Source organism: Panthera uncia (genome assembly GCF_023721935.1).
Source record: "Panthera uncia isolate 11264 chromosome B3 unlocalized genomic scaffold, Puncia_PCG_1.0 HiC_scaffold_1, whole genome shotgun sequence".
Taxonomy (NCBI): domain Eukaryota; kingdom Metazoa; phylum Chordata; class Mammalia; order Carnivora; family Felidae; genus Panthera; species Panthera uncia.
In genome coordinates, this window is record NW_026057582.1 from 24,577,075 (window position 1) to 24,604,641 (window position 27,567).

The following is a 27,567-nucleotide window of genomic DNA, read 5'->3' on the forward strand; positions in this document are numbered from 1 at the left end:
ACAGACATGGATGCTGAACTAGCCTGTGGTGCTGGGGATATGCCATCCTCCCCACACTATCCGCCCCCCAGAACTATAGCCCACAGGGCTGAGTGGCTCAGCTGTCTGTGGTCCCTGGCTCTTGGATGGGAGACCCCATTACTCGTGCCTAAGGTCAAATTTCAGAGTTGATCCCTGGTCATCTAAGATTTGCCTCATCCTTCCCATATGGTCCAGAGTAGAGCCAGGTGGGGACAGAGCTAGAAATCGCTGCCCACGAGAAATAATTATCTCCTGAGGCTAGGACCTTGGGTCATGAAAGATGCTCCAAGATGACCTGCTCTAGATAACTGGTCCAGGAGCTTGCCAGGCATTTGGTTGGAGCAGCAAGGGAAGGGAAATTTACACCCACCACGCGCATGCCATGCGGGAAATCCCTTGACTTCAGAAAGCCTGCTCTGGCCACAGGGCCTCCCCCTTTCTGGAAAGCTAATCCTGAGCCAAGCCCAGGATGAGCTATCACCTGGGGTGTCTCTCTCGCTCCACCATCCTATGCCAGCTTACTACCCACATGAAGAATCAGGCAAGGTTACCGGGAAGAGGCAATCCACGCTTCAGTCCATTTGACCGACTTACTGAAAATGCTTAATGATGATTTCTGGGTCTTGGATGTCCGTGGGGACATAGGTGATCATTAGTGTCCTGGTGACCTAAGTGGGGAAGGCAAATGGAGAGAGAAGAGTGTGTTTACACAGGACTCCTGGATGTCTGGGTCTTTGGTGGCCCAGAACTGTCTGGAACAGGCTTGCTACTCAACCAGGCTGCCCTCTTGCTGGGGAAGCTCAGTACCAGCTTCCCTGGCCTGTGTCCCTGAGGTCAGCAGGCTGTGGGCTGCGGGAAGCTGCAGGCAGGCATGCCACGCCTCTGTTATTCTCCGTGATCCTGATCCAGAATAACTGCCAATGAAAGCTGAGGTCAAGGGAGAAAGAGGCAGAAGCTGTCAACAGGGAGGGCCGGGGAGGGAGCCTGGAGCTCCGGGACTGGCAGGGGCTGCTCCCGCTCCTGGCTGACAGCATGGCCTCACCCTGCCATCACTCTGGCCTCCCTGCACCTCTGCTGTGCCACGGGATGTCACGAGAAGTCAGTGGGGCCGTCTCCAACATTACACTGGGCAGGGGGTTAGGAGGTGAGCTAGACTCTGGGGAGGTGATGGGGAAGCCCTTCAAATGTCTTCCTGAGCCATCCCCTCAGGGTGACAGTGAGCTGCAAGAGACAGGAGTCTCAGCAGATGCTTCTGGTGACGAAAAGGAAAGCTGATGTAGCTGAGTCCACACTGCTCAGGGGTGCCCAAGCCACTAGGCCTGCAGGCCAAAGCATTCAGAGTAACCTTTCAGGGGTATGTGGATTTGTGATCTGGGGTGATAGAGCACATCAGTCCTTCAAGATGGATGGCGTCGAGGGAGCTGGTCCTACTCCACCAGAGCCAAGGGTGTTAGTCTTCATGGTTCCCCTTCCCTGCCACGGTCTGGACGGCCCACACACCCCTTCCCTTGCTGGGCTGGTGCAGGTGCGGGTGCGGGTGCGGGTGTGGGTGAGGGTGGGGGTGCGGGTGAGGGTGAGGTTGAGGGTGGCGGTGAGGGTGAGGGTGAGGGTGGGGGTGAAGGTGAGGGCAAGGGCAAGGGTGCGAGTGAGGGTTATGGTGTGGGTGCAGGTGAGGGTGCGGGCGAGGGTGCGAGTGAGGGTGAGTGTGCAGGAGGGGGTGTGGGTGGGGGTGCGGGTGAGGGTGCGGGTTGGGTGCGGCTCAGGCAGGCAGCGCTGAGGGTCCACCTGCCGCCCCTGGGCCTCCCGTCTACACCCTCAGGGCAGCTGTGCACTTCAAACGCCTGGACTGCCAGTAGCAGGAGCAGGTGTGAAGCATCAGGGCCCCAGTGCAGGCTCCACTGCTGATGGATGGGGAGTTGGCGGGAAGGTGCCCGACTGCCCCCCACCCCACTCAGGCTGGGAAAACTCGGGGGGGGGGGCATGTTCTGCCTGATCCCCAGGCTGCCCAAAGTGCCCGTTCCTTAACGGCTGCCTCTTATCTGCATCTTCTTCTCCCTCCCACTCCCCCCCACCCAGCCCAGTGGTTTTTCCTAGAATCACCTTCAAAACAGGCGAGTGCTGTGCTATTCCTTATCGCAGTGCCTGCTTGGGAGGTGGGGTGGGGTGACCCAAACCAGGACAGGGAGGATACTGCGCCAGGACCTGGGGTCTCTGACCTCAGAGACTGTGGAAGGGCAAGGAACTTGGGCATTCCCCAGCAGGGGGCACGGAACACTGAGGATGGGAGCCCCCCTGCTGGCCCAGGGGTTCGTTAATCCTTTAGTCTGTGGATGGTGGGGGTCCGGGGGTCTTTGGAGAGGGGCCAGGCAGCGGGGTGTAGCGGTAGGAGGCACCTGGGAACAGCTGTTTGCCAGCTGGCTTGGGAGAGTTTCAGTGGTTTATCACCCAGGACAGCTGTGCTAGGGGCCAGGTGCTGATTCACCGGGCTAAGAGCAGGGGGCTTGCGCCGCTCAGGTGAGACTGCCCCCTACAGGTGTGCAGAACGTGCCCATGTGGGGTGCCTCTGCAGGCTGGCAGTGGGACGGTCCAGCTGGGGAGGGCTCTGGCTGGCAGGGAGCAGTTCCGGGAGTCCATTTCGCTTACTCACCTTATGGCTCTTCTTGGGCACAAACCCTAAACAGTGATGGGTCATGAAGACGAAGTTAATGACGAAATAGAGGAAGGAGAAGCAGCTATGCAGCCACAGGACCTTACTCCTGCCAAGAACAAGACACAGGAGGGGTGAGACCACCCTCTCCCACCCCATCCGGTTCTCTCCTGGGCCACCCTCTGGTGCATCCAGACACTGGGGCACCTTGGAAGGGGACGGCCATGGTAAGAAGCGGGTGCCCCATGTGGGCTGCTAAAGGCTAACGTTTGTTGAGTGCTTCCTATATGGCAGACCCAGGCTGGGACTAGATGCTTTATGTACATTTCTCACTAGACCCTAACACTATACGAGGGTGGTACTGTGACTATCTTCATTTGATCAGAGTGCCGGGTGGCCTGCCCGAGGTCACTCCTAGCCGGGGCAGCCCTGGCAGGTGAGCCCGGGCAGAGGAAGTGCTTCGACTCCTCACCGCTGTGCTGTGCTGCTGGCGGCCGCAGCTCAGGCTCCCATGGCTGCCCAGCAGCCCACGCGGAGGGGTCATCTGACCTCTGTGGCGAGGGACAGGGGGTCACACTCGCGTCCAGAGGGAGGAGGGCCCAGTGGGTTTGCTCTGCCTCTATGGGGTAGGAAGGGCGGGGGCACGCGGGCTTTGGGCTCAGATGATGCTGTCCCGGGGCATCTGGCCAAGCTGACTGTTCAGAAATAGGGCCCACCTTATTTGGTGCGGTCTGAGGAGAGAAAAGCTGTGTCGCTTCAAAACATCTCCTCGCCACTCATCCCAGTGCCTGACATTTCACGTAACATCCCCCTCCAGCTAGGTGTCTCAATCTTCCTTTCCTGAGAGCCGGCAAGTTTATACGGTCTCTAAAGAACATTCCTGCTTTCTGCCAATACGGATTTATGGATTTTGAAGGGTCTTTCCTGCCCTATTAAAATTAACATCTTGGGGGCGCCTGGGTGGCTCAGTCCGTTAAGCTTCCGACTTCGGCTTAGGTCATGATCTCGTGGCCCAAGAGTTTGAGCTCCGTGTTGGGCCCTGTGCTGACAGCTCAGAGCCTGGAGCCCGCTTCGGATTCTGTGTCTCCCCCTCTCTCTGCCCCTCCCACTCATGCTCTATCTGTCTCAAAAATAAACCAACATTAAAAAATTTTTTTTAATAAAAATAAAAATTGACATCTTGTTGGGAAGGTGTAGGCACCGCACCCCCACCGTGGCTGGCCGGGGAGAAGGTGGTGAATTCTGCTCTGGTGTCGGCAGCACCGGGGGAGGAGATGGCTGGAAGGGGTGCTAAGAGGATGCCACAGCCCCATTCTGCTGATTTGGGAGTTTGATGGATTGCAGGGTGCGGGGGCAGAGGGGCCGGGGTGGGGCAGGAGCGTGTGAACCCCCTCTCACACCTGCTGCTTCAGCTTTGTCAGGAAGTCAGCCACACCCTGCCGAGACACCCTGGGGGCCTGTTTTCTCAGCAAGGACCCGCAGGGCCACATCTGGCTCAGTACAAGTTGATCTGATCAGGTTGGCTGCTGTTGAAATCCACGAATCCCGTCCAACAGTTCTTTCTCCACCACAGACTAGACTAGTAATAAAGCTCAGGGTGGCGGTGCATTGCCCCAGACCCAGGGTCAGCTAATGGCACAGGTGGGGCATAAACTCAGGTCATGTGGTTCCTCAGTCCCCCTGCTGTGGGAATCAGGTCTACACTTTATTCGGTTATATGAGGGTTAACTTGCTCTATTTTGTGAGCAGGAAATAATACCTCAAGCCTCTGCTTGCTACAGGGTCTTTGCCACTTGGGGGCTGGACATATTAAACAAACAGGACCATCTTTCCAAGTCTTCAGGAGTAGCCAGTTTGGGTAGTTCTACCTACTACAGATGTGGGGACACTGAGGCAGCAGGAGTCCTGCCCCCCTAAGAGAATGCAACTTCTGGCATCCTACTCAGTACATGGGTCCCAAGGAAACCAGGCCTTTCTTAGCAGCAGAGCAGTGCCCATGTTTTTGACCCACAAGTTGGACCTTCTCTCCCCACCAATAACCCTGAGCCAGTAGAATGGGAGGTAAGACGATCAGGTACCTACTCTATGGAGACATTGACAATGGTGGTCCGACCGAAGTGACTATTCCAATCTGAAAGAGAAGAAAGTGACTGATCTCAAAGCTGGTTCCTTGATTGAGTGAGTGTGGGAGCTGCTTGCGTTCGAGGTTCCCAGATGAATGCCTGGGGTCTAGAGATGCTTGCCCACATCCTACCCTCCCCTCTTGTTCCCCAGAACTTGCCCCCACCTCCCCACAAAACCAGAAGAGGCCTCTTCTTCTTCCTGAGACTGCTGGTTGGGGCTCTACAGCAAGGTCTTGATGAGGCATCCCCAGTGCCCAACTGGAAGAAGCAGACGCCAGTAAATGCTTATTGAAGGATCCCAGGGCCCCAGCACGAGTGGAGGGAAGAAATCAGTAACACTGTTACCCCTGGCAACAATCACAAGAATGTCACATTGCCTCATTTCGACAGAGTAAAGCCTTCTGGCAAAATGTATTAAGTTTGTCAGTTTGGACATCTCTGGGTATTATGAAATGTGTCCAGAAATCTTGCGTTGATATACTATACATATCTATGTTACATGTAATATAACGTATCATTGCCAACACACAAGCTCTTAGGAAGGGAATCTGGAAAGACAGAAGTTACTGTGGCAGTGGTATCTCGTGGCACATTGTGTGCTAGCTTGAATTAACTGAGGTCTGCCTCTGGCTGAGGAGAAACAGACGCCTGAGGAATCAGGGTACCACTGGCTGCCACATGGGCACTTAAGGTGCTAAACTACACCACTTAGTTGTACAGCCTTCGGCTCCGTCCATCTTCACATTTCTAAGTGAAGTACTGGCTATTATTCACCGGACACTCACTACGTGCCAGGCTCTGGCATCGTCTCCCGATCCCCATGACAGCTGAGGATCCGAGGCCTGGGGGGATTGATGTGCTTAATATAATAAGAAGTCATTTGCTAGATCGAGCAAAGGTATTTTCTGGGAAGCAGACGCGGGTCAAGTCTACACCCACAATGTCATTCTGTCAAAAGGACCCTCTTATAACGAGTGTGGCTAGACTTCCTATGAGACCAATTTTACACTTCCAGTGCTATGTCTGTCACAGAGGGGATGGGGAGAGATCAAGTTCAGGGATCTTTGCGGTAGGTCACATGCCATAAAAAGGCCTCTGCAAAGACCTGGCAAGATGTAGGGTGGGGCTGCAGGTAAACATTCAGCTCCAGACTGAATTACTACTGTGTGTCTGCCATGGGCCAGGTCCTGGGCCACACTTGTGATGAAGGACGCCCCAGGTCCAGTCTCCACATGGGAGGACAGAAGTTTGGGTTGTCCTAAGGTCACATAACTAGTTTTGAGATGTGGACTTAAATTTTAGATTTCTAGACTACCAAGACCCAAGCTCTGCCCCGCCTACCAGGCCGCCCGTTAGGTCGAGTGGCCCAGGCGCAGGACGCGCTGAGCTCCGCCTACCCAGAACGGTTCCAGTGTAGTTGATGGGCAAGATGATGCCCAAGGAGGGGATGCAGAGGATAAGCACAAAGATGATGAGATGATACTGGAACATGATGTAGATGCGGGCATCGTCTCCACACTTGCTAATTAGATCCTCGTTCCTGGAAGAGACACACAGACAAGGACACTCCTCAGGAGCCAGCGTGGCCACAGCTTAAGTCGGAGGGAGGTAGAGAAAAGGAAGAGAAGATTATCAACCTACCCCCAAGTTTTCTTTTCTTTCTTCTCTTTTTTCTTTTTTTAGAAACATCACCCTTCATCTCAAAGCCTCTGTTATGCCTCAAATGTATTTCACTGAATTTCACAGGCATATCGAAGGCAGAAGTTATGTTACAGACACTCACTTGGGAATCCAGAAGCACTTTTGAAATCAAGCATTCATTCCATCTTTTATTGCTTCTTCATACATTTTGAGTGCTTGCCATGGTGCGTGCACCAGACAAACCACCAGCGAGATCAAGATGCACCCTATTTTTTAAAAAGTTGTTTCTTTTAATGTGTCAGTTAAAAAGGAATTCTTAAAACCACAAAGAGATATCACTCCATACTGCCAGATTGACCAAAGCTAGAAAGTCAGACAATACCAAGTCTTGGCAAGGGTATGGGGGCACTGGGAGCTCTCCCACACTCATGGGTACGACTCCGGCAGAGCCACTTTGGAAAGCAATTGGTATGATCTAAGGAAATTGAATGTATGCACAGCCTATGACCTAGTAACTCCGGGTCTAGTATTATTTCCAGTAGAAACACATGCACATATCAAGAGACATGTATAAGAATCTCATAGACGCCTTGTTTATAACAGCCTCAAACAACCTAAACGTCTACCAAAGGTGGAAATGGACACAAGAATTGTGAGATAATGTATGTATATACATGATATATATATATATGTACATATATATATGTGTGTGTGTGTATATATATATATATATAATGATATATATATAAAACACTGTATACATAACGAAATACTATACAGAGATAAAAATGAATGACCATAGCTGAACCTCACAAACACAATGTTGAGTGAAAGATCCAGGGACAAACAGTACATATTGTATGTTTTCATACACAAAGTTCAAAAATAGGCAATATAGAACTATGGAGTTAGAAGTCAGGATACTCTCCCTTTGGAGAGGAGGAAGTGATGGAGTGTTGGCAATGTTCCAGTTCTTGATCTGCTTTGCTGTAATTGAGCTGGACATTTATTTTTTGTGGACTTTTCCATGTGTGTGTTATACTTCAAAAAATTTTTTAAAAGTATGGGGTGCCTGGATGGCTCAGTCAGTTGAGTGTCTGACTCTTGATTTCAGTTCAAGTCATGATTCCAGGGTTGTGGGATTTAGCCACACATGGGACCCTGCACTGAACATAGAGCCTGCTTAAGATTCTGTCTCCTTCTCCCTCTGCCCCTCTCTCCTGCTCATGCTCTCTCTCTCTCTCTCAAGAAAAAGAAGAAAGAAAGAAAGAAAGAAAGAAAGAAAGAAAGAAAGAAGAAAGAAAGAAAAAAAGAAAGGAGGAAGGAAAGAAGGAAAGAAAAGAAAGAAAGAAAGAAAGAAAGAAAGAAAGAAAGAAAGAAAAGAAAGAAAGAAAGAAAAGTGAAATTTTATTATAGAAATTTTTGCCTTGGGTGGCTCAGTTGGTTGAGCTTGCAACTTTGGCTCAGGTCAAGATCTCACGGTTTGTGAGTTCGAGCCCCACATCAGGCTCTGTTCTGACAGCTCAGAGCCTGGAGCCTTCTTCAAATTCTGGGTCTCCCTCTCTCTCTCTGCTCCTTCCCCACTTGCACTCTGTCTCTCTCTCAAAAATAAATAAACATTAAAATAATTTTTAAAAAAAGAAATCTTGGGAAATACAAAGGAGAAGAAAATCATTCATGCAGAATCTCATCCAACCCAAGATAATGACTATTAAGCATCTTGGTTAATCTCCTTTAGTTTTTTGTTGTTGTGCTTGTTTAACTTAGTGACTATAGCATAAACAGCATTTGATGTATTGCCCAGAATTCTCAGCATGGGAGTCAAGATCCCAGCTGATCCTTCCAGCCCAACCATTTAGCCTCTCTCTTGCCATGTATCCTTGCTTCTAGCCACACTAGACGGACCATTTCTGGATGCTCCCTGCCCATCTCTGCCCCAAACCTTCACTCATGTAGTCCTTTATTTGTGATGGGTCCTGCACTTGGCATAGAGTGGAAATTCTCCCCATCCTTCAAGGCCTAGCTCAAAGCTTGCTTCTCCTGAACGCCCTAGCTGGAATTAATTTCTTGTCCCCCAAATACCCCCTGCACAGCAATGATAATTTCCCATTATGAATTATATACAGTGAGTCTTGTTAACCTTTGCCTCTCCAACTAGATTCCGTGGGCTTTGTACACTGGGACTTGGGCTTCCTTGTCCCTGATCAGTAAATGTATTAAGCTGTCATCTAGACACTGTTCTCAAAGGGTGCGGGATGCATAATACAATGCCCAGCCTTCCTCCTTTCCTGGACGATGAGTTCCCCATGGAGGAACCTTTGGGTGGAGTAGGGTGGGGGGGTGGGGAGGATTCTCACCCGGAAACACACACTACTGTGCACACTGACCTCCCACTGACCCGCAGGTCTGGGTATGCACACGTGAATAGCTGTATACACGGATTTGTACCAACATAGTGACGTGCCTCTTTTATTTCATATTCACATGTGCACCACAGAGATGCGTACTGCATGAAGTTTTAAGTTTTACACGTACGCTACTCTCTTGCAACACTTCCCCCTGCCCCCATATATACCTGCTAATGGGTCAGCAGACAACAGAAAACCCAGAAAGTCAGCTGTCCAAGACCGAGGGTGTGGTCAGCTCAGGCTGACCTATGTACCCCAGGTTTCTCTCCCTCTTCCCCATGTAAAGAGCTGGCTAATGTGCCATTCTGCCCCGGCCCATCCTTCACGAACTTGCTAAGCCCAGGGCCCCACAACCAGCTTGTATGGCCTCCCAGGGTAACCAGCTCCAAGTGTTCAGACACGTTATTGATTATTTAAACATGTCTTAAATCGGCAAATGCTTGCGGAAAGGAAAAAAGTAAATTCCCTTGAAACTGTGGACAAAGGTTGCCTCTCTGCAGGAGGCCTGGAGGTGGCTTCCAGGTCTCTCGTAATGAAAATATATTTAATGTGAGCTTGTGCATGTTTTAAAACTTACCCAAGCAAAACCAGAGAAGGTGCCAAGAAATAAAATGTTTCCCCTCCACTCCCCCTACATGTGGCTAAGATCCCTGAACCACACACACAAACTAGCTGTATCACTTCTGGATACTAGGAACTCTGATGGATGATGAAGACAGCCCGGGAGGCAAGGCCACGGGGACTCCCCCATCAGTGGGGTTGGAGCTCAAACACCAGAGGCCAGTGGTACTAAGCCCAGCTCAGGATTCCCAGGGCCCAGTCAGGGTGCCTCGTGCCCCCTTCAGCAGGTCTGGAGGAAGGGGGGGTGCCCTGAGGTGGCCCAAGGGGGTAGGATGGGGTCTTGGAAAAATGTGTGAATGCTCCCAGCCAGGGCCTGACTGGTGGGCGTGGAGGCACACGCAAGAAGAAGTTCTATGAACCTTTGCCAAAAAAGCAAATTAGCAGGCCCATTCAGGCCCCTTGCTGCAGGTGGCCTTTGAGGGGCAGTGAGACTGTACCCTAAGGCAGGCATCACCAGGCAAGAAAGGACCCTGGAGGAGGGTTTTGAAAGGTGGACAGGGCAGGACAGATGGGGGATATTTAGGGAGCACCCAGGAACGTACAGGGCTCTGAGGTGGAGGCAGAGCCATGTGCACAGGCATGAGCGTGTGCGTGCACACACAAACACACAGTGGGGACAGAGAGTTCTGGTAAGCGCTCAGCTGAAGCCGGGCAGAGTCAGGAGGGTGCAGTCAAAATCATGAAGTGTGGGGTAATTAGGAGAAAACAGGTGACTTGGGGTCTTTCTCCTTGCCAACTGGGGTCTGGCCCTAAAGAGATCCAGAAGGCAAGTGGACAAGGGGCTGTCCCTCTGTAATCAGTGCTGAGGCAAGAGGAAGTATGCCCTTCTGCCTGGTATTTTCTTTTCCATTTCAACACGATGAATGGTGTTCACAGAAAGAAAGCAAATAGCTATGCGAGAAGAATTTCTTTTTCCTAGTGTGGGATCCATAAAAGCATTTTTATAAGCATGAGAAAATGGTCCTTTCCTGAGGGCTGTGGGCTGTGCCCAGGTCCCATTTCACCCACTGTGACCCAGGAAGCGTCCCCTGCCTGGGCAGGGCTGAGGCAGTCAGTGGGGAGTGGGGAAGAGGGTCCAGAACGCAGGCCGGGGCCCAGACCTGCAGGGCAGCACGCCCCACCCCCATCATCACCCAAATATGGCAGCTGCTATCACAAGCTCGGAAAGTTCAGGCACTTACTTCATGGTGATGGTGTTGAAGAACCAGGAATAGAAGCCCTGGGGAAAAAGGAGAGAACATGTGAGAAAATCCAGGCCCAGGCCTGCCCTCCTCAGCTGTGGGAACCTGGGAAACATGAGGCAGCGTCAGCAAGGGGCCTCCTTCCAGGCAAGAGATGGCAGTGAGAAGGGCATGGGTCCTGGAAGGAAGTGGGCTCCATCTGGAATCAGTGGTGACTGTCCAGGGAGAGGTCTCCCCGGAAGTGAGCTATGAGTTCACATTCCTGCCATGTGGCATCCTGTTACAGGAAATGGGGGCTTAGTGGGTCTTGGACCGGAGGGAGAGAAGGGACCGTTTGTAGGGTGGACGTTGGCTGGTTTCTGTCTGTCTCTCATTGCTTCTGCCTGGGAAATGCCACCCCCCCCCCCCAATGCATGTGGCCCGGTGGGCTGTCCGTCAAGCAGGGGTCCGCCACCAGTGGTCAGCTGATCAACGGGAACATGATGCAAGTGGGGCCAATCAAAATTCTCTCAAAGGGATTGAGAGGGGCGTTGGGAGAGAAGGTCTCTCTCCGTATGAGCTCCTGCACCTTGGTGAACACCATGGAGCCTGCAGTGGCTTGGTGTCATCTTCGATGCTACAGGCAGGAGCTTGTCTGAGGAAAAAAAAAAAAGCCTGGAGAGAGGATCCTGGTCGCATCACAGGACTTGGATCAAGTTGTACCCAAAGAAGCCACTTCTGTCTGGATTTCCCCACACTCTAGCCACGTGTTACCTTTTTTTTTTTTTTTTTAAACACTAGTTTGAGATGGGTTTCTTCTCCTACATCTGAGAGTCCTACTGGGGCGCCTGGGTGGCTCAGTCAGTTAAGCGTCCGACTTCGGCTCAGGTCATGATCTCATGGTTCATGGGTTCGAGCCCCGCATCGGGCTCTGTGCTGACAGCTCAGAGCCTGGAGCCTGCTTTGGATTCTGTGTCTCTGTCTCTTTGCCCCTCCCCCACTTGTTCTCTCTCTCTCTCAAAAATAAATAAACAAACTTGAAGAGTCCTGTTGATTATGCCTTTCTCTCAAGGTCTTGCTGTCTGGGGTTTTTGGGTGGTGGGGAAAGGCAGCCTCAGCCGTGGAGGTGATGGGGGGCCCAGAAAGGAAGTCTGCTTGGGGAGAGTGTGCATGATAATGGGCAGGGGCCCATGGCCCTAAAAGTAGCCAGATCTGATAGCTGGTGAAGTTGCCCGGTGCGTGATTCCTTCCAGGATACTCTAGGGTTTAGGAAAATCTTGGAAAAGGTTTAACTCTTGATTGACCCCATTTGATCACAAGTACGTGAGTGAAACAGGCAGCCTGCCTGGCTGACATTCCCCTGTGCCACGCTGATTGGGGAAGGGTATTTCCCAAAAGGAAGTGATAGGAAAACAGAAGGAAATTCCTTGCTCCATTCAGTATAAGACCCACCAAGTACCCTTCCCTGTATGGGGTTGCCTGATGGTCAGACATCCACCTTAGGGGGGACCGTGTCCTCAGTTATGTCTTGAAGAACTAAAATACAGATGCCCAGTATGGGTCACAGCAATGAAGGTGACTAGCATGCTGGTGGCATTGATTGTGAAAGTCCCCAGGGAAGTCGTGAGTTGCTAAACAGGAGTTGGGCTGAGAGTCTGAACTCCACTCTCTGCATCGGAGAGTTTTTCGCACCACCACCTATGGGCAAACAGGGGTGTGTTTTATTTAGTGGGTGAGGAGGTTTGTTGTGCACAGCGGGGGACACACCTTCCTGGGAGTCACTTCCATCCCTTCTATGGCAGGTGCAAAGGTGTATACCCCACATGGCATGTACAAGTCCTGGAATTCACACAGGACAGGACTGTCCTTGAGAGGGCAGAGGTCGTGAGAAAAAGTGTGGCCTATGTGCCTGTAGAAACTGCACAGACGTAGATGCGTGAGTGAGCATGTGTGCAGTATCTCTCTTCTCTCACGGACGACAGGCCCACACATGCGGACGTGCTCCCCTGGGTTTACACCGCAGCTAGGGAAGGCGCAAACCATTCAGAAGACAGAGCACCTGAACAGCAGGCCTGAGAAGCAGATGCCGCCTCTCCTCCTGTCCCATCCCTGCAGGAAATAGCCACAAGGTCCTAGGAACCAGCTCAGCTGACAAGACTGAGTGACAGTGATCAGTTCATCGCACCTCGCTTGGTGGCCCCAAGCTCCTCACTCACACCACATGGGGTAATGACCCGTTTGCTTTACCCATGCCACTCGGCCTGGCTGAGGCCCCGGCATCCTGGCCGGGGCATCCACGGGCCACCTCACCAGACCCTCTCCCTGCCCGTCTCATTTCTACCTCTGCAGTTTGGCCACCTCACTGCTGCTGTAATGATTCCTCAGATATTTTAAAATAAATGATCTTTTTGCCATTGTACAACAACAACAACAAAAAACCCCAACCAAAGCAATGCTTCCGAAAATAAACCTGAGAGTCAACCTTGTAAGGTAGGCATGACTGTCCCTGTTCTATAGAGGAATTCTAAGGGACAAATTTGTCTGAGGCTCTCCACACAGCTTGGGGCAGATCCTGGCAGATAAGGGGACCAGGTCTCTTAGAGGGATGATAATGGAAGGAATATGGTTTTACTCACTCACTGCCTCCAACAAACACAAATCAGATGCTAATTACATGGCAGGTTGGCCTGGCTGGGGGTGGGGGGGGGGGGGGGGGGGGGGACAGTGGTGGGCCAGCCCAGGTCAGCACCTGCTCTTGCTGAGGGAGCAGAGACCCTGGACCAATCTGGTAGATGAGGGACTGTTACGGACTGAGTTAAGAGCTCTGAAGAAAAGCAATGCGTGTAAAACCAAAGATCTGGACCCACAAGGCAGGGATGGGGCTCCTGGGGAAGTGGCGTTTGGGCTGAAATCTGAACAAAGGGTGAGTGTGTTAACCTGAGGGGGGGGGGGCCACCGGGGAGGGGGAGGGGGAAGGACAGGCCAAAGGCCCTGTGGAGGGAAGGAGGTGGCACTTTTAAGGATCTAAAAGGTGGTCACTGTGGCCAGGGATGGGGGAGTTGGGAGGCAAGGACAGATGAGGTGGAAAATGGGTGGGGCAGGACACAGGCGTGGACATATTGGTTAGAGGCCACCCTGCCTCATCCAACAAGAGGCTGATGGGGGCCTGGCCTGGGGGGTGGTGGGAGAGGTGGAGAGAAACAAGACTGGGAGGGTGACAGCGATACAACTTGGTAATGAACTGGCTGTACCTGGGGGCCTGGGCCAGACCTAGGGGGTGCACCTGGGTGGGTGGTGGGCAGAGTCTGAAACCAGGGATCTAGGAACAGGTGGGTGGAGGGATGTCGTGGCATGTTTTGGACATACTGAACTCCAAACGCCTTTACAATCTCCACGTGGAGATATTTTGAGGATCATTGGATAAATGTGTCTGGAGCCCAGAGAGAGGGTTAGCTGGAGACAGAAATTTAGGAGGGTTCTGTGCAGAGGTGGCAGGCGAGGCTGGGAGTGTGGGTGATGTCGCCCAGCAGAGAGAGGAGGAGGTCTGGGACCAGCTGAGGGAAACCCCTGGGGTGGAGGAGCCTGCAGAGGGGATGGGGAGGAACAGAGGAGCGGCAGAAGAGAAACCCAGAGAGTGTGATGGCACAGAAGCGACTGGAAGTGCCTGTTCAAGAAGGGAAGGCGGTCTACAGGGCCGGATGTCTCTGAGAGACCAGATGAGATGAGAACTCAGCAAAGTCCTTGGGATTTCATGGCCTGGGACAACCGATGGCTCGTCTGGGTGGAACGGAGGGGTGGGAGCCACTCTGGAGGGGTGGAGGAGTAAGTGGGAGTGAGAAAGTGGGCAGCACAGGTGCAGAGGGAGACAGGCAGTGTGGGCCGTGGCAGGGAGGGCCCAAGATCGTCCCTGACACCATCTGGAACTCTCCAGCTCTGTGCCATGACTGTGTAGTGCCTTCCTTGCCGCTTTTTGAGTTCATGCACTTACCACCAATACGTGCATCTGTCTGGGTGTCTCTCACCCAGACAGAAAGTCCCATGAAGCAGGACTTGGTCCATTTAGTTCACCGCCCAGGTCCCAGACCAGCGGTGGCCCACAGCAGGTGTGCCACGGCAGCCAGCTAAGTGAATGAAGAGGCTTGAGTGGAGCCCTGGCATCCGACAGGCAAGAGAAGGAAGACTGGGCTCCGTCGAGCAGAGTTGGGAGGCGGGAGGTTGAGGGAGTCCCTGCCTGATGTCTGGACTCTCCTCTATGAAGTGGGAGGTGAGTCCTTGGCTCAGAGGCGGGGCTGGGGCAGGACCAGGACTGTGACGAAGGTTGGAGATTTGAGAAAAGCAGGAAATTTAGTTTTAGAAATTCCTTTAAGGGGGCGTCTGGGTGGCTCAGTCGGTTAAGGGTCGGACTCTAGATTTCAGCTCAGGTCATGATTTCACGGTCGTGAGATCGAGCCCCAAGTCAGGATCTGTGCTGAGTGTGGAGCCTACTTAAGATTCTCTCTCTCTCTCTCTCTCTCTCTCTCTCTCTCTCTCTCTCTCTCCCTCTCCCCCTCCCCCTCTTGCACACTGTCTCTCATCCTCTTAAATAAATAAATAAATAAATCCCTTTAAAATATTGGAATCAACTAACTCTTATTTGGCATCCTAGGAGTTAGGAATGGTTAATATCCCCGTCTTTCTGATGGGGAAACTGAGGCTTGGCAAGGCTGAAGAGTGTGTCCCAGGTCACACTGCTAGGTTGGGTGCAGCTGGTTGCAAAGCCCCTGATCATGAGCGGGCTCCTTCCTGCACGTGGCAGAGCCAGGAACCCGCTGGGCCCAGGCCCACCCCAGCGCTCACCTTGTCCTTGTGTTCCATCTCCAGGGAAATATCCGAGGGAGATGTCTTCTCGCTCTGCTCCCCATAGATCAGTGAAGTCAAGCTGCCGGCCAGGAAGATCAGTGAGCAGGGAGGCGGAGAAGGAGAGAAAAGGCCTCGGCCACCCGCCTTGCTGTCTCTCCAGCTCCCAAGCCAAGAGCCGCCACACCCTCTTATACACATCTTGACACATCTCAGCTCGTGTGCTGAGCACACAGCTCTGGGTACAGACGGTAATCACCCCTGTTGCCAGGTGCCCAACGTATTTGGGGAGTCATGGGATCCAGAAAGTCTGAGATCTGAGAAAAAAGTGGGCTCGTGCCCAGAGATGACTGCCCCCACTAAGTTCCCTTCTTTTGAGGAGGGCCAGAGCCGGGCAGGAGTGGGTGATGGCATGACACCTGCTGTATCCTGGTTGTGGCCTTACCTCCCCCAAGGGAGCAAGCAGCTGGCTCGCCCTGACCCCCGGCCTCTCCTCACCTGTCATTGTGAATGAGCAGAGCCAGGCGCCCGTAGTCCCACGCAGCTTTCCGGAGGAAGGAATAAACCAAAATGATGACCTGTAGGCCGGGAAAGGGAATGTGGGAATATGTCTCCTGCTCGGCTGGTCCCTGAAACTCCGTGGGGGAGATCCTGTCCCTCAGGTTCCCAGCGGCTTCCTGGGCTCTCCAACAAATGGCCAGCTTTGTTAGGGTAGAGGCCATGCCTTTCTAAACTCTGGATCCCCAGTGCCCAGCAGCTTCCCAGCAGAGTGGATTCTCAGAGTTTGCAGAGTGAAGGCATCGGTGTCATGTTTAGAACGATGCAACAAGAACATTCCTTGAAGAAATCAGCAAGAGGAAAGAGAAGGGAGGCCCAAGGGCACTGGCCGGGTAGGTCCCTGGACAGTGGCGCATGGAAGGGAATCTTAGGAATTCTGCCTATTCCTGCAGTTCCCTCTTGCCGGGCTGCCCTGGGCGTGACTGACATTCAGGGAGTCCCCACCACTGTGGCTGACGTCTGTCTGGAGAGCTGAGGCCCCTGCTGTATCACCTGTGACAGTGTGACGGTCCGCCCCTCTGAGGCCTCACTGCCTACCGTGGGGCACAGGACTTACCACCCACAAGATGACGTTGAGGAACAGCACAGTGGGGATTCCCCCAAAGGGCTGCCCCTGCAGGACGGTGCTCTGAGAATTGAAGCAGTTGTGTGCTGTCATGTTCTGTGCCTCTTTCACCATATTCAGGTTGCCCTGCACGGCAGCCATCCTGGGATCTTCCTGGTGACAGAGGGGTGCTCAGGTCAGACACAAGGAATCCCTCTCACTCTGCAAATGCAGAAGGCTGACGGGGAGTTGGGGGGGGAGGTAGGTGCACTGAGTACCCATCAGACCCGGTGTCCATTGCCAGCCTGTAGCAGGTCAAGGCAGGGAGGCTCAGCCCTGAAAGGGCATAGAGCCCTACCCGGGAGGAGCACAGCTGCCTTAAACCCAGGGCCGTGATGGCAGAAGAGCCCAGGTCCCAGATCCCCTGGAAGAGATTTTATTTTGTACCACTCGCTCCCTTTACCAAGAGTTGTGAGATGCACATCCAAATGGATCTTCCTATTTCTACCTTTGTGAAACTTTTCTTGTATATAAATGAACAAACTTCACAGAGGTGGGTAGGACCCCAGAGTGGAAATATTCTGTTTGGAGAACAGAACTGCATTCATGGGAAGCCTGTGCAGATAGGGTCTAACATCTTATGATTCTCTGATCCAGTTTCCAGGAAAGGAAGTTTCCTAAAACTAAATGAGGTAAAGCTATAGAGTGCCCTGCACATAGCAGTGACTCAGTAAACGTCACTGTCTTCAGGTCGAACTTGAACCAGGGAGATCAGCACCTGCCCAGAGCCTGAGCCAAGCCCGTGAGCCTGAGCATTTTGGTGAGACTCAAATGTAGGGCTCATGGTCATGGGCATCAATAGGTCTCCAGACTCAGAAAAGAGTGGGAAGCACTGATGAAAACTGGAAGTGACTGGTAGCTGCTTAAATTTATCTGCAAAGTGCTCTGGTTTTAAGAGATCATTCAGGGGCACCTGGCTGGTTCAGTAGCTAGAGCATGTGACTCTTAATCTCAGGGTTGTGAGTTCAAGCCCCATGTTGGGCATGGAGCCTATTAAAAAAAAAAAGAATAGCTAAGATTTCAGGGCGCCTGGGTGGCTCAGTTGGTTGGGCGTCCAACTCTTTTTGTTTTTAATTTTTTCTTAATGTTTATTTATTTTTGAAAGAGAGAGAGAACATGTGCAAGCTGGAAGGGCAGAAAGAGGAGGGGACAGAGGATCTGAAATGGGCTCCGTGTTGACCACAGAGAGCCTGATGTGGGCTCGAACCTTGAGATCATGACCTGAGTCGAGGTCAGATGCTCAACTGACTGAGCCACCGAGGCGCCCTGGGCATCCAACCCTTGATTTCAGCTCAGGTCATAATCTCATGGTTCATGAGATAGGGTCCTGCGTTGGCCTCTATGCTGACAGCATGGAGCCTGCTTGGGATTCTCTCTCTTTCCCTCTCTCTCTACCCCTCCCCCATTCGAGCTCTCTCTCTCTCAAAATAACTAAACATTACAAAAAAAAAAAAATCATTCATTTTGTCTCCAGACCTTGTCTCATCCTAGAAACTCTTCACTCCCATTCAAGAAAAGTAGGCTCATTCATCATTCATTCATTCATTCATTCAAGTATTTAGTGAACAACTGCCTTGTGCCGGACTAATGCTGGTGATGCAATAGTGAATAGGCAAAACAAAACAAAAAAACCCTCTCTCATTGGATCCTGGTGGGGAGAGGCAGTGCAGGGGTGACGGTGGGTCAGAAGGGTAAAGAGGGTGACTGGGAAGACCTCACTGGGAGGATGACATTTGGACAAAGACTTGCAGAGGGAGCAAGGCAGGCACAGCAGAGGGAGCTCCCTCCCTTGCAGAGGGAGCATGGCAGGCACAGCAGAAGGCCTGGGGGCACAAGCTTGCCTGGAGCCTCCAAGAAGAGCAAACAGGCCCATGTGGCTGGACAGGGGAGAGTGAAGGGGGTGAAGCTTGGACAGGGGAGAGTGAGGGGGGTGAAGCTTGAGCCAAGGAGTGACGTGAAATGACTTATGTATTAAAGGCATCACTCTGACCCTTGGTTTGAGAATAAATGGGAGCGGGGCAAGCTGAGAAGTAAACACAGAGAGGTCAGTTAGGAGGAAATTACAGCAATCCAGGCAAGAGGTAACAAGCCTGGGATGGAAGGGGAGGAGGCGGTGAGAAGCAGTCAGATTTTGGAAGTATTCTGAAGGTGAAGCCAGCATGTGCTGATACAATGGGTGGTGGGGGGGTGGGGTGTAAACGAGAGGAGTCCAGGGTGACCCTGAGGTTTTGGGGCCGAAGAGCAGAAGTGCCTTTATTGGGCAGGACAGACCAGGAGCGGGAGGAGGGGTCAGGAGCTGGGTGCTGGACATGCTAAGTGGAGATGCCAGGTGGGTGGCTGGACACGTGAGCCCGCAGCTCAGAGGAGAGTCAGGAGACATAACTGTGAGAGTCACCAGCAGACAGGTGACTGTTAGAGGCGTAGGACTGGGTCACCGAAGGCGTGAGCGCAGAGTGAGGCTCAAGGTCTGAGTGCAGGGTGAGGCCCCAACACGGGGAGGTGAGGCAGATGAGGAGGAAACGAGAAAGGGACTAGAAGAGGGGCCAGAGAGGAAGGAGGTATAGCAGGAGTGGGTGGTATCCTGGAAGCTAAATAAAATGTTTCTAGAAGGGAGGGATCGGCTGCACTGATGCAGCCAAGTAAGATGACAACCGAGAACCAGCCATGGTTGAAGCAACGTGGAGGTTTAGTCGGTGGCCAGACTGGAACAGGTGCGAGAGAGAATGGTGGCCGGAGAAATGGAGCCAGTGGGCATGAACGATTCCTTTGAACGGGAATGAGAGTTTGGAGGCGGTTAGGACAGGAGAAGCAGCAGCACAAGAAAAGTAGGCTCATTCGTTATTCATTCATTCATTCATTCATTCAACAAGTATTTAGTGAACAACTGCCTTGTGCCAGACTAATGCTGGTGATGCAATAGTGAATAGGCAAAACAAAACAAAACAAAAACCCGTGCAGCAGCACAGAATGCCGGTGGGAACGGGCCGGTGGGAACTTAAAGGCTGGTGATACGGGGGAGACAGGGCATTGCCGACGCAATGCGAGGATGTGAGAAGGGCCGGCAACCGGTGCACAAGTGCAGACGTTGGTCTTGGCCGAGAGCTGGGTACCGACCCACGGCAGCAGGAGGGAGGCAGGCCCACAGGTGGAGCTCGCGGGTGCGCCCGCCCAAGGCTTCTATTTTCTCAGATGCAGGGGGAACAAGTCTCAAGGTTGCTGAGCGACGCAGGTGGTGGGCAGATGTGGGATGTTTGAGGACAGGACGCAAGGCAGAAATAGAAGTCTAGAGAAGTGGTGGGGTGAATGCATTATGAGAACATGGTGGGACTGTCGCGCAGCACTAAGGGGCCACTGAGGTTCACGGTCTTGAATCTGCAGCAAGAGTAGCCAGACTCACTGGGCCTCTCCCCCAGCTGTGCTCATCGGTGTGGATGCAGGTGAGCCGCTGTGGAAGAGGCAGACAGCTCGACCTAACCAGGGCAGACGTTTTCCCAAGTAAGTAGGAGAATGAGAGGGCTGGAGCTGTACATGAGGGAGTCGTTTTAATGACTGGCCAGGTAAGGACAGAAAGGACACGCGAGATGGGCGAGGGATGGTGACAGGGGTCCACGGAGGTAGAACTGTCGGGTATCACAGGCTGTGAGCCGACACGTAGGACGCGGCTGTTGGAAAATGAGCTGTGTGGCACTGAGATTAAGAAGGGATCGGTTATGGGTAGAGAGAAGGTCTAAGGCATGAAAATAGAATCAGCGACTGAGTGGTGTCAAGGAACTGGGAGGCTGGAATGTCCTTTATGGACAGGTGGATCTTGAAATCGGTAAGAATGAAGATGGGAACAGCACTGATGTGACGGTGAGGCAAGAACTGAACTCTTCTGGGAAGGAGGGGAGTGATCTGGTCGGGGCGGGCGGGGAGTCAGAGCCTGTACCAAAGACGGGGAGCGAGATGTCTAGGCTGGCACCTTGGGTCCAAGATGGGGGCTTCAGCAGGAAGGAAGGAAGGAAGAAGAGTCTGGAAGATGCACAGAGGAGCAAGGAATACATCTCTCTCGTCCCCAGGCCTGAGAGGGTGGTAAGGGAGGCCCCGTCCTGGGGAGTCTAAGGTTTCAGTTCCCAGTGGGCAGGCGAGGTGCTGCAGGAGCTGGGGGTGTTTCTGGGCATCTTGGGCTCTGTGGCACTGAATGCCGGTTCCAACACTTACTAGTCACCTCGAGCAAGCTACTTAAGGTCTCCCTGCCTCATTTACTCATCTACAAAAGGGGAGTGGTGTAACTAGTACTCACTTTGCAGTGCTATTAAGAGGGGTAAGTGGGGGCATCTGGGTGGCTCAGTCGGTTAAGTGTCTGACTCTTGATTTCAGCTCAGGTCATGATCTCATGCTTTGTGAGGTGGAGCCCCATGTCGGGCTCTGAACTGACAGCATGAGGCTTGCTTGGGGTTCTCCCTCTCATTCTCTCTGCCCCTTCCCCCTCAGTAAACAAATAAACATTTTTTAAAAAAGATGGATAACTGGGTTAAGATTTGTCAGTCATGGAGAGCAATGCCTGGGACACAGAAGTATCACACAGACTCTTGTCAAATGAAAAGTGGGCGCAGAGCTCCAAGGGGCACAGCGGAATGCTGTCTGGAGTTGGGGAGGCTTTGGAGATGGGGACAGAGAAGGGAATAAAGAAGAGGGTGGTGTGCAGGACGGGTCCGGGGCTCCCTGTGCTAACTCACAAAAATAGGGAAACACACGAACTCATCCTTCTACCTGCCAGATCAACATCCTTCTGTTCCCCTCTCTTTCTGCAGGGGCTGCCCACGGTTTTACTACCCCAGGTCACTGCTTAACTCATTGACACAAGCACGTTTAGCTAAATATAAACTTACAAGGATTTACACTGAACATGGTACCTTTTTTTATAGTTTTCTTTTTAATGTTTACTTATTTATTTTGAAAGAGAGAGAGCGCGTGGGGTAAGAAGCAGAGAGAGAGAGAGAGAGGAAGAGAAAGAATCCCAAGTAGGCTCCACACTGTCAGTGCACAGCCCTGACACGGGGCTCGATCCCACGAAGCGTGAGATCATGACCTGAGCCAAAACCAAGAGTCGGAGGCTTAACCCACTGAGCTCCTGGGCGCCCCTGAACACGCTACCGTTTAACAGCAAGCCTTCTGCCGGAAAAGCCAGAGTAGCCCGAGGAGCGTTTCTCTTGGCATCTCTGGCAGCTGCCGCACCAAGGTACAGTTCTGCTGGTGGCCACCTGGGGGAGACCGCGCTGAGGAAGCCGCGGGGGAAGGCGGGGTGCGGAAGGCGCAGGCGCGATCTGAAGGCCTTGGAGGGCCGTTCCCTACCTGCGTCAGTTCTCCAGAGAGGGTCTAAGTCAGGCCTGGGGGCTTCGCTCAGCTACCCGGAAGCTGCAAAAGAACAAATGCAATCTAAAGACCACAAGGCCTAGGGGCCCAGGCCGTCTTCCAGGGCGGCATCATTTCTCAGGGCTCCTGAACATCTTTATGTTCAGGATATACGTCCTTTATCACGTGTATTTTGCAAATACTTTTTCCCAGTCTGTTGCTCGTCTATTTGTTTTCTTCATGGTATCTTTGAAGCACCACTGTTTTGGATTTTGACAAAGTCCAGTTTATCAAATGTTCTTTTATGGACCGTGCTTTGGGGATGGTGATGGTATCTACGAAACCTTTGCCTACTCCTATGTTTTCTCCTAAAAATCTTATAGTTTTAGCTCTGACACTGAAGTCTATGATCCATTTTGAGTTAAAGTTTGCAGAGGCTGTGACGTAAGCGTCTAAGTTCATCTTTTGGCGAGTGGCTATGCATTTGCCCAGCACCCTTTGCTGGATCTCATCTTTAAAACGAAGGGAACAGCTGGGAAGCCCCTGTCAGGGCTGTCTGGGGGACTGGAACCAGGGCAGGGATGTGTACGTGCTTGGTGACCAGCAGCACAGCCAGAAGGACGTGTGACTTTTATTTGGTTAATACCGTACATGATGAGGGAAGGGGGTGGGCCCGGGCTGGGAAGAGCTCTGCCTTCCATCTGGCTCTAAGGAGGTTTGAGTCCTGGATGCTGCTCTTTTCCACTTAACTCCTACACACTCATTTTCTCTCCTTCCAAAAGTACCCCCCTTCCTTCCTCCCTCCTCCTCTCTTCCTTCCTTCCTTCCACAAAGAAGGGCTGAGTACCTACCATGCACCAGCCATCATGCGAGGCCCTGGGGGCCTGGCAGTTCCGTTTCCCACCAATATGAGTCTCCCAGACTCACTGGGGAGACCTGTAAGCATGCCAGGCACGAGCCACCACACACTCTGGCACACTTTGGTAACCCAGGTAAAGGGGGTCATGGGGAGGGCCCACCTTGAGCAGTCAGAGAAGCCTTCTGCAAGGAAGTCACCTCTGAGCTGAGATGCGAGGAATTCGAATCAGCAGTGTGGTGCAGAGCATGGACAGAGGGAACCATGTTGGCCAAGAGCCAGAGGGGGGACAGAGCATGGTGTTTTGGGAATGTGAAAACGAGTAGTCATGGCTCGAGTGCAGGATGGATCACTGGTTTATGCTTTCATTTGTTCATTTGTTCATTCAACAACAGTTCGTGGCAAATCTACTCTTCCCAGGAAGTACAAACACAAGTTCCTCTTCAGGGGGTTCCCAGTCTTTGGGGTTTGGGGAGACGACTGCTGTTGGGAGAGGCATGGCCCAGCTGCCGTTCTGCCTAGGAGGGCCTCCAGACACAAGGCCGAGCCTCTAACCTGGAGTGGGATGCAGTCCATCAGCAGGGTTGGGCAGGTGCAGCCTGCAGGAAGGTGAGGCAGGTGAAGGAAGGAGGTGAGGAAGGAGGTGAGGAAACAGAAGAGAGAAGAGAGCCTCGCCCCCATCTCAGCACCTTCCTCAGCTTCCTCAGCAGCAAGCAGAGACAGTGTCATGGAAACCCAGAGCATTGTCCTGCCTTTTGTCCTCACCCTTAAACCACGACTGGACCTCCTTTCTGGAGAGGTTTCCTTCTTCCTTCTTTCTAGCTCTTGGGTGTGAAGAAGAGGGGTAGAGAGCTTTCTGGAGACCAAAGTAGCAGCAGTGGAAAGAATGCAACTTGAAATCTGAGGGTTATAAGGGAACACAGAACAGGGGCACCCACCTGCCCGGTGCAGGGGCATCAGGGAATTTCTCTTCGGCATGAATTTTAGGGAGGCATGAACACAGGGAGGTTATTCAGGGCGGTGGGAAGAAGTGGACTGTCTGCAGCCAGACTGTCTGGGCTTAAATCCCAGGTCCACCCCTGTTCGCTGTGTGACAGCACTGTGAGGACAGTGACCTCAGCTCTCTGGGTCTTAGTTTCCACCTCTGGAAAGCGGGGATAACGGCACTGCCTCACAAGGTTGTTATGAACATGGAATGAGTTAACTCACACAAACCCCTTTGCAAATGCTTGAGAAGCAGTGCCATTAGCCAGTACTACCGTCACTGGCACCAGGTCATCTGCGACGTGCTGGTGAAGGGCCCAGACTGGACCATTCCTGGTCTCTTCCCGCCTACTCTGTTCTGGAACAGACCAGGGGAGGACTGTCCAAGACCCCACAAACTGCAGCCTGGAGGTTGCTGCCTCTGTTCTTCCTATGCATGAAAAACGAATGTCAGCCTGGCTTTTTGGGCCAAGGAGGGGCAGTGAGTGACGGTGGGGATGTCGGCTGGGGGGTCAGGATCCTCAGTCCCCTCCTCAGCTGCACATCTTATCTGACGGGGAAGTGTGTGGCCTTCCTCCCCTCCCATTTCTCCCCGTCCTGGCCTCTAGTGGCAGAAGCTGGAGGCTGGGCAGTCCCAGGCCGCAGGCGAGGTTTGCTTGGGGAAGTGGGCAAAAGCTTCAAAAAGAACAAGCTCTGTCTTTATTAGTCAGTCCCCTGGTCCAGAGCTCACCTCCTTCCTTCCAGACCTGGCCTGGCTTCAGCTACTGCTGTCCTAACCAGCCAGGCCAGCAGGCCAGGCCCTCCTCATCTCAAGGCCAAGTCTTCTGTGTGAGGAGCCCAGATCCTGCAGCTAGGGCAGCCCAGGAAGCCCTTGGTGTGTGTGGGAGGGGCACGATCTTATTAATAGCTAATGTTTATGGAGCACTTACTATGGAGCCTCAGAGAAATACTTCCCATTTAAGTATGTAGCTCTCACAAGTACCTAAGGGTACTAAAATCATCCCCTGATGAGAGGACAATTAAGGCCCAGACAGGTGAAATCACTTGCCTAAGGTCATGGTGCTAGTAAGTGGCATGCCACCTTCTCTCTTGCCACCACAGGTCTCTTGCACATGCTAGACCTTCCACCTGGAATATTCCTCCCTCCCACTAGTTAACTCATTTTCCCCTAGTTAATTGCAGCTCGGTTTTTGCCTCCATAGGGAAGAACCCCAGACCAGGTGAAGCCCCCACATTCCATGCCTCAGAGCATCTTGGGTCACAGACACAGTATGACATTTAGGAGTGGGTCCCAAATCCTGTCTCTGCTATTTATAAGCTCCATGTCCTTGGGCAAATATCTCAGCTTCCCTGTGCCTCTGTTTCCTTATCTGTAACATGGAAATGTTAATAGCATCTACCTTATTGGCTGGGTGTTAGGAATGTATGAACCAATTCACATAAAACACTTAGAATGGTACTGCTATATAGCAATGGCTCAATACAGTTAAGTATTATTTTCCTTGTTTGAACCTAGTACATTTGACGTTCATTTACAAGATGACGTACTAAATGGCTGGCTCCACCAGTGGATGCAAAGCTCCTTAATGGCTACGTTTGCTTAGTATTTTCTCTGCTGTGCTGGTTAGAGCTTGGTGCTTTACAAATATTTGTGGAAAAGAGGCCCCTGGGTGGCTCAGTCGGTTAAGCATCCGACTTTGGCTCGGGTCATGATCTTGCGGTTCGTGGGTTCGTGGGTTCGAGCCCGGTGTCGGGCTCTGTGCTGACAGCTCGGAGCCTGGAGCCTGCTGCGGATTCTGTGCGTGTCTCTCTCTCCGCCCCTCCCCACTCGTGCTCTGTCTCTCTGCAAATATTTGTGGAAGAAAGGAATGACTGGCAGCAGGCTGGGGTGGGTCTCACTTGGCCCCCCGATCTCCAACCCAGAGTGTCTGGCTGGAGGGGCTGCTACAAATTCTCGAATCTAAGCCCTTCCTCCCACAGATGAGCAGAGGTTTGCTGCAGCCGAGTATGTCCTTGGCCTCAGTCTCACAGGGCTGGGTGGCCCCTGGCCACCCCATCCCCCCTGGAGCCCAGCTCCATCAGTAGATTGAGGGCACGGTGAGATCTCAGGCTGAGCAGCCACACACACACACACACACACACACACACACACACAACCTGGCACATCTCTTATCTGAGTGTTGTGGAGCGAACACATTCCCTCCACAAGCTGCAGGCTTCACTTCGACCCTGATTTACTGCCGTAATTCCTGTCTCTGTGGTAACAAGTGGGACTGAGCCTTCGGCTAGCAAAGACTGGGCAAAGGGCTCGTCGTCGTCAGGCCAGCACTGTTGTTCTCTCCCCAGCCTCCTGCCCGCTGGATTTCTCTGAGGGAGTCCTGAGTGGGCTGGGAGGGGAGGGCCCCGGAGGGGAGGAACAGCCCCAGTTAGAGCAGGATGAAGGTGCCCGGCAGCAGGAGCTAACAGGCAGGAGGCACTGTTGGGTGCCATCCCCCTCAGCTCCTGCTGCTGCTAGGACGGCCTCTGGTGGACCGTGCCACATGCTGGGGAGACAGAGGGGCTGAGCCCCAGCCCATGCACACCCAACCCACTGTCGATGACTGGTCAACGTGTAACTAGAACCAGCCTTAACTGGACACCTGCTCTGTGCCCGCACTGGGCTAGGAAGTGGGGAGGAAAGCTAAACTACAATAGACCTGGTGTCAGTGAGCGTTCCGTGGTCCTGGCCTAGTGAGCAGTCCGTGGTCCTGGCCTCAGTGAGCGTTCCATGGACCTGGCCTAGTGAGCGGTCCGTGGTCCTGGCCTCAGTGAGTGTTCCATGGTCCTGGCCTAGTGAGCAGTCCGTGGTCCTGGCCTCAGTGAGCGTTCCATGGACCTGGCCTAGTGAGCGGTCCATGGTCCTGGCCTCAGTAAGCATTCCGTGGTCCTGGCCTCAGTGAGCGTTCTGTGGTCCTGGCCTCAGTGAGCGTTCTGTGGTCCTGGCCTCAGTGAGCATTCCATGGTCCTGGCCTAGTGAGCAGTCCGTGGTCTTGGCCTCAGAGTTCCATGGTCCTGGCCTCTGTGACAGTTCCATGGACCTGGCCTCAGTGAGAGTTCCGTGGTCCTGGCCTCAGTGAGCATTCCATGGTCCTGGCCTCAGTGAGTGTTCCATGGTCCTGGCCTCAGTGACCGTTCCGTGGTCCTGGCCTCAGTGAGTGTTCTGTGGTCCTGGCCTAGTGAGAGTTCCATGATCCTGGCCTCAGTGAGCATTCCGTGGTCCTGGCCTAGTGAGAGTTCCACGGTCCTGGCCTCTGTGAGCGGTCTGTGGTCCTGGCCTAGCAAGCGGTCTGTGGTCCTGGCCTCAGTGAGAGTTCCATGGTCCTGGCCTCAGTGAGTGTTCCGTGGTCCTGGCCTAGTAAGCGGTCCGTGGTCCTGGCATCAGTGAGAGTTCCGTGGTCGTGGCCTCAGTGAGAGTTCCGTGGTCCTGGCCTCAGTGAGAGTTCTGTGGTCCTGGCCTCAGTGAGAGTTCCATGGACCTGGCCTCAGTGAGCGTTCTGTGGTCCTGGCCTCAGTGAGCATTCCATGGTCCTGGCCTAGTGAGCAGTCCGTGGTCTTGGCCTCAGAGTTCCATGGTCCTGGCCTCTGTGACAGTTCCATGGACCTGGCCTCAGTGAGAGTTCCGTGGTCCTGGCCTCAGTGAGCATTCCATGGTCCTGGCCTCAGTGAGTGTTTCATGGGCCTGGCCTCAGTGACCGTTCCGTGGTCCTGGCCTCAGTGAGCGTTCCCTGGTCCTGG

General features: G+C 52.9%; 1 protein-coding gene across 7 annotated transcripts in view; it reads right to left on the reverse strand.

The window, feature by feature from the left end:
- TMEM63C (transmembrane protein 63C) overlaps positions 1 to 27,567 on the reverse strand; it is a 74,518-nt gene that overhangs the window by 18,688 nt on the left and 28,263 nt on the right. For all 7 annotated transcript variants that reach the window (XR_007453651.1, XR_007453652.1, XM_049612430.1 and 4 more), the window contains 9 exons: positions 21,954 to 22,016; positions 16,572 to 16,733; positions 15,956 to 16,035; positions 15,458 to 15,539; positions 10,643 to 10,680; positions 6,189 to 6,331; positions 4,751 to 4,799; positions 2,669 to 2,777; positions 616 to 689 (listed from right to left, as the gene is read on the reverse strand). Coding sequence is in view for 5 of the 7 variants with exons in the window: in XM_049612430.1 (XP_049468387.1) it covers positions 616 to 689; positions 2,669 to 2,777; positions 4,751 to 4,799; positions 6,189 to 6,331; positions 10,643 to 10,680; positions 15,458 to 15,539; positions 15,956 to 16,035; positions 16,572 to 16,721 (725 nt within the window). In the remaining 2 variants the exon portion in view is untranslated. The remainder of the gene's footprint in view (positions 1 to 615; positions 690 to 2,668; positions 2,778 to 4,750; positions 4,800 to 6,188; positions 6,332 to 10,642; positions 10,681 to 15,457; positions 15,540 to 15,955; positions 16,036 to 16,571; positions 16,734 to 21,953; positions 22,017 to 27,567) is intronic.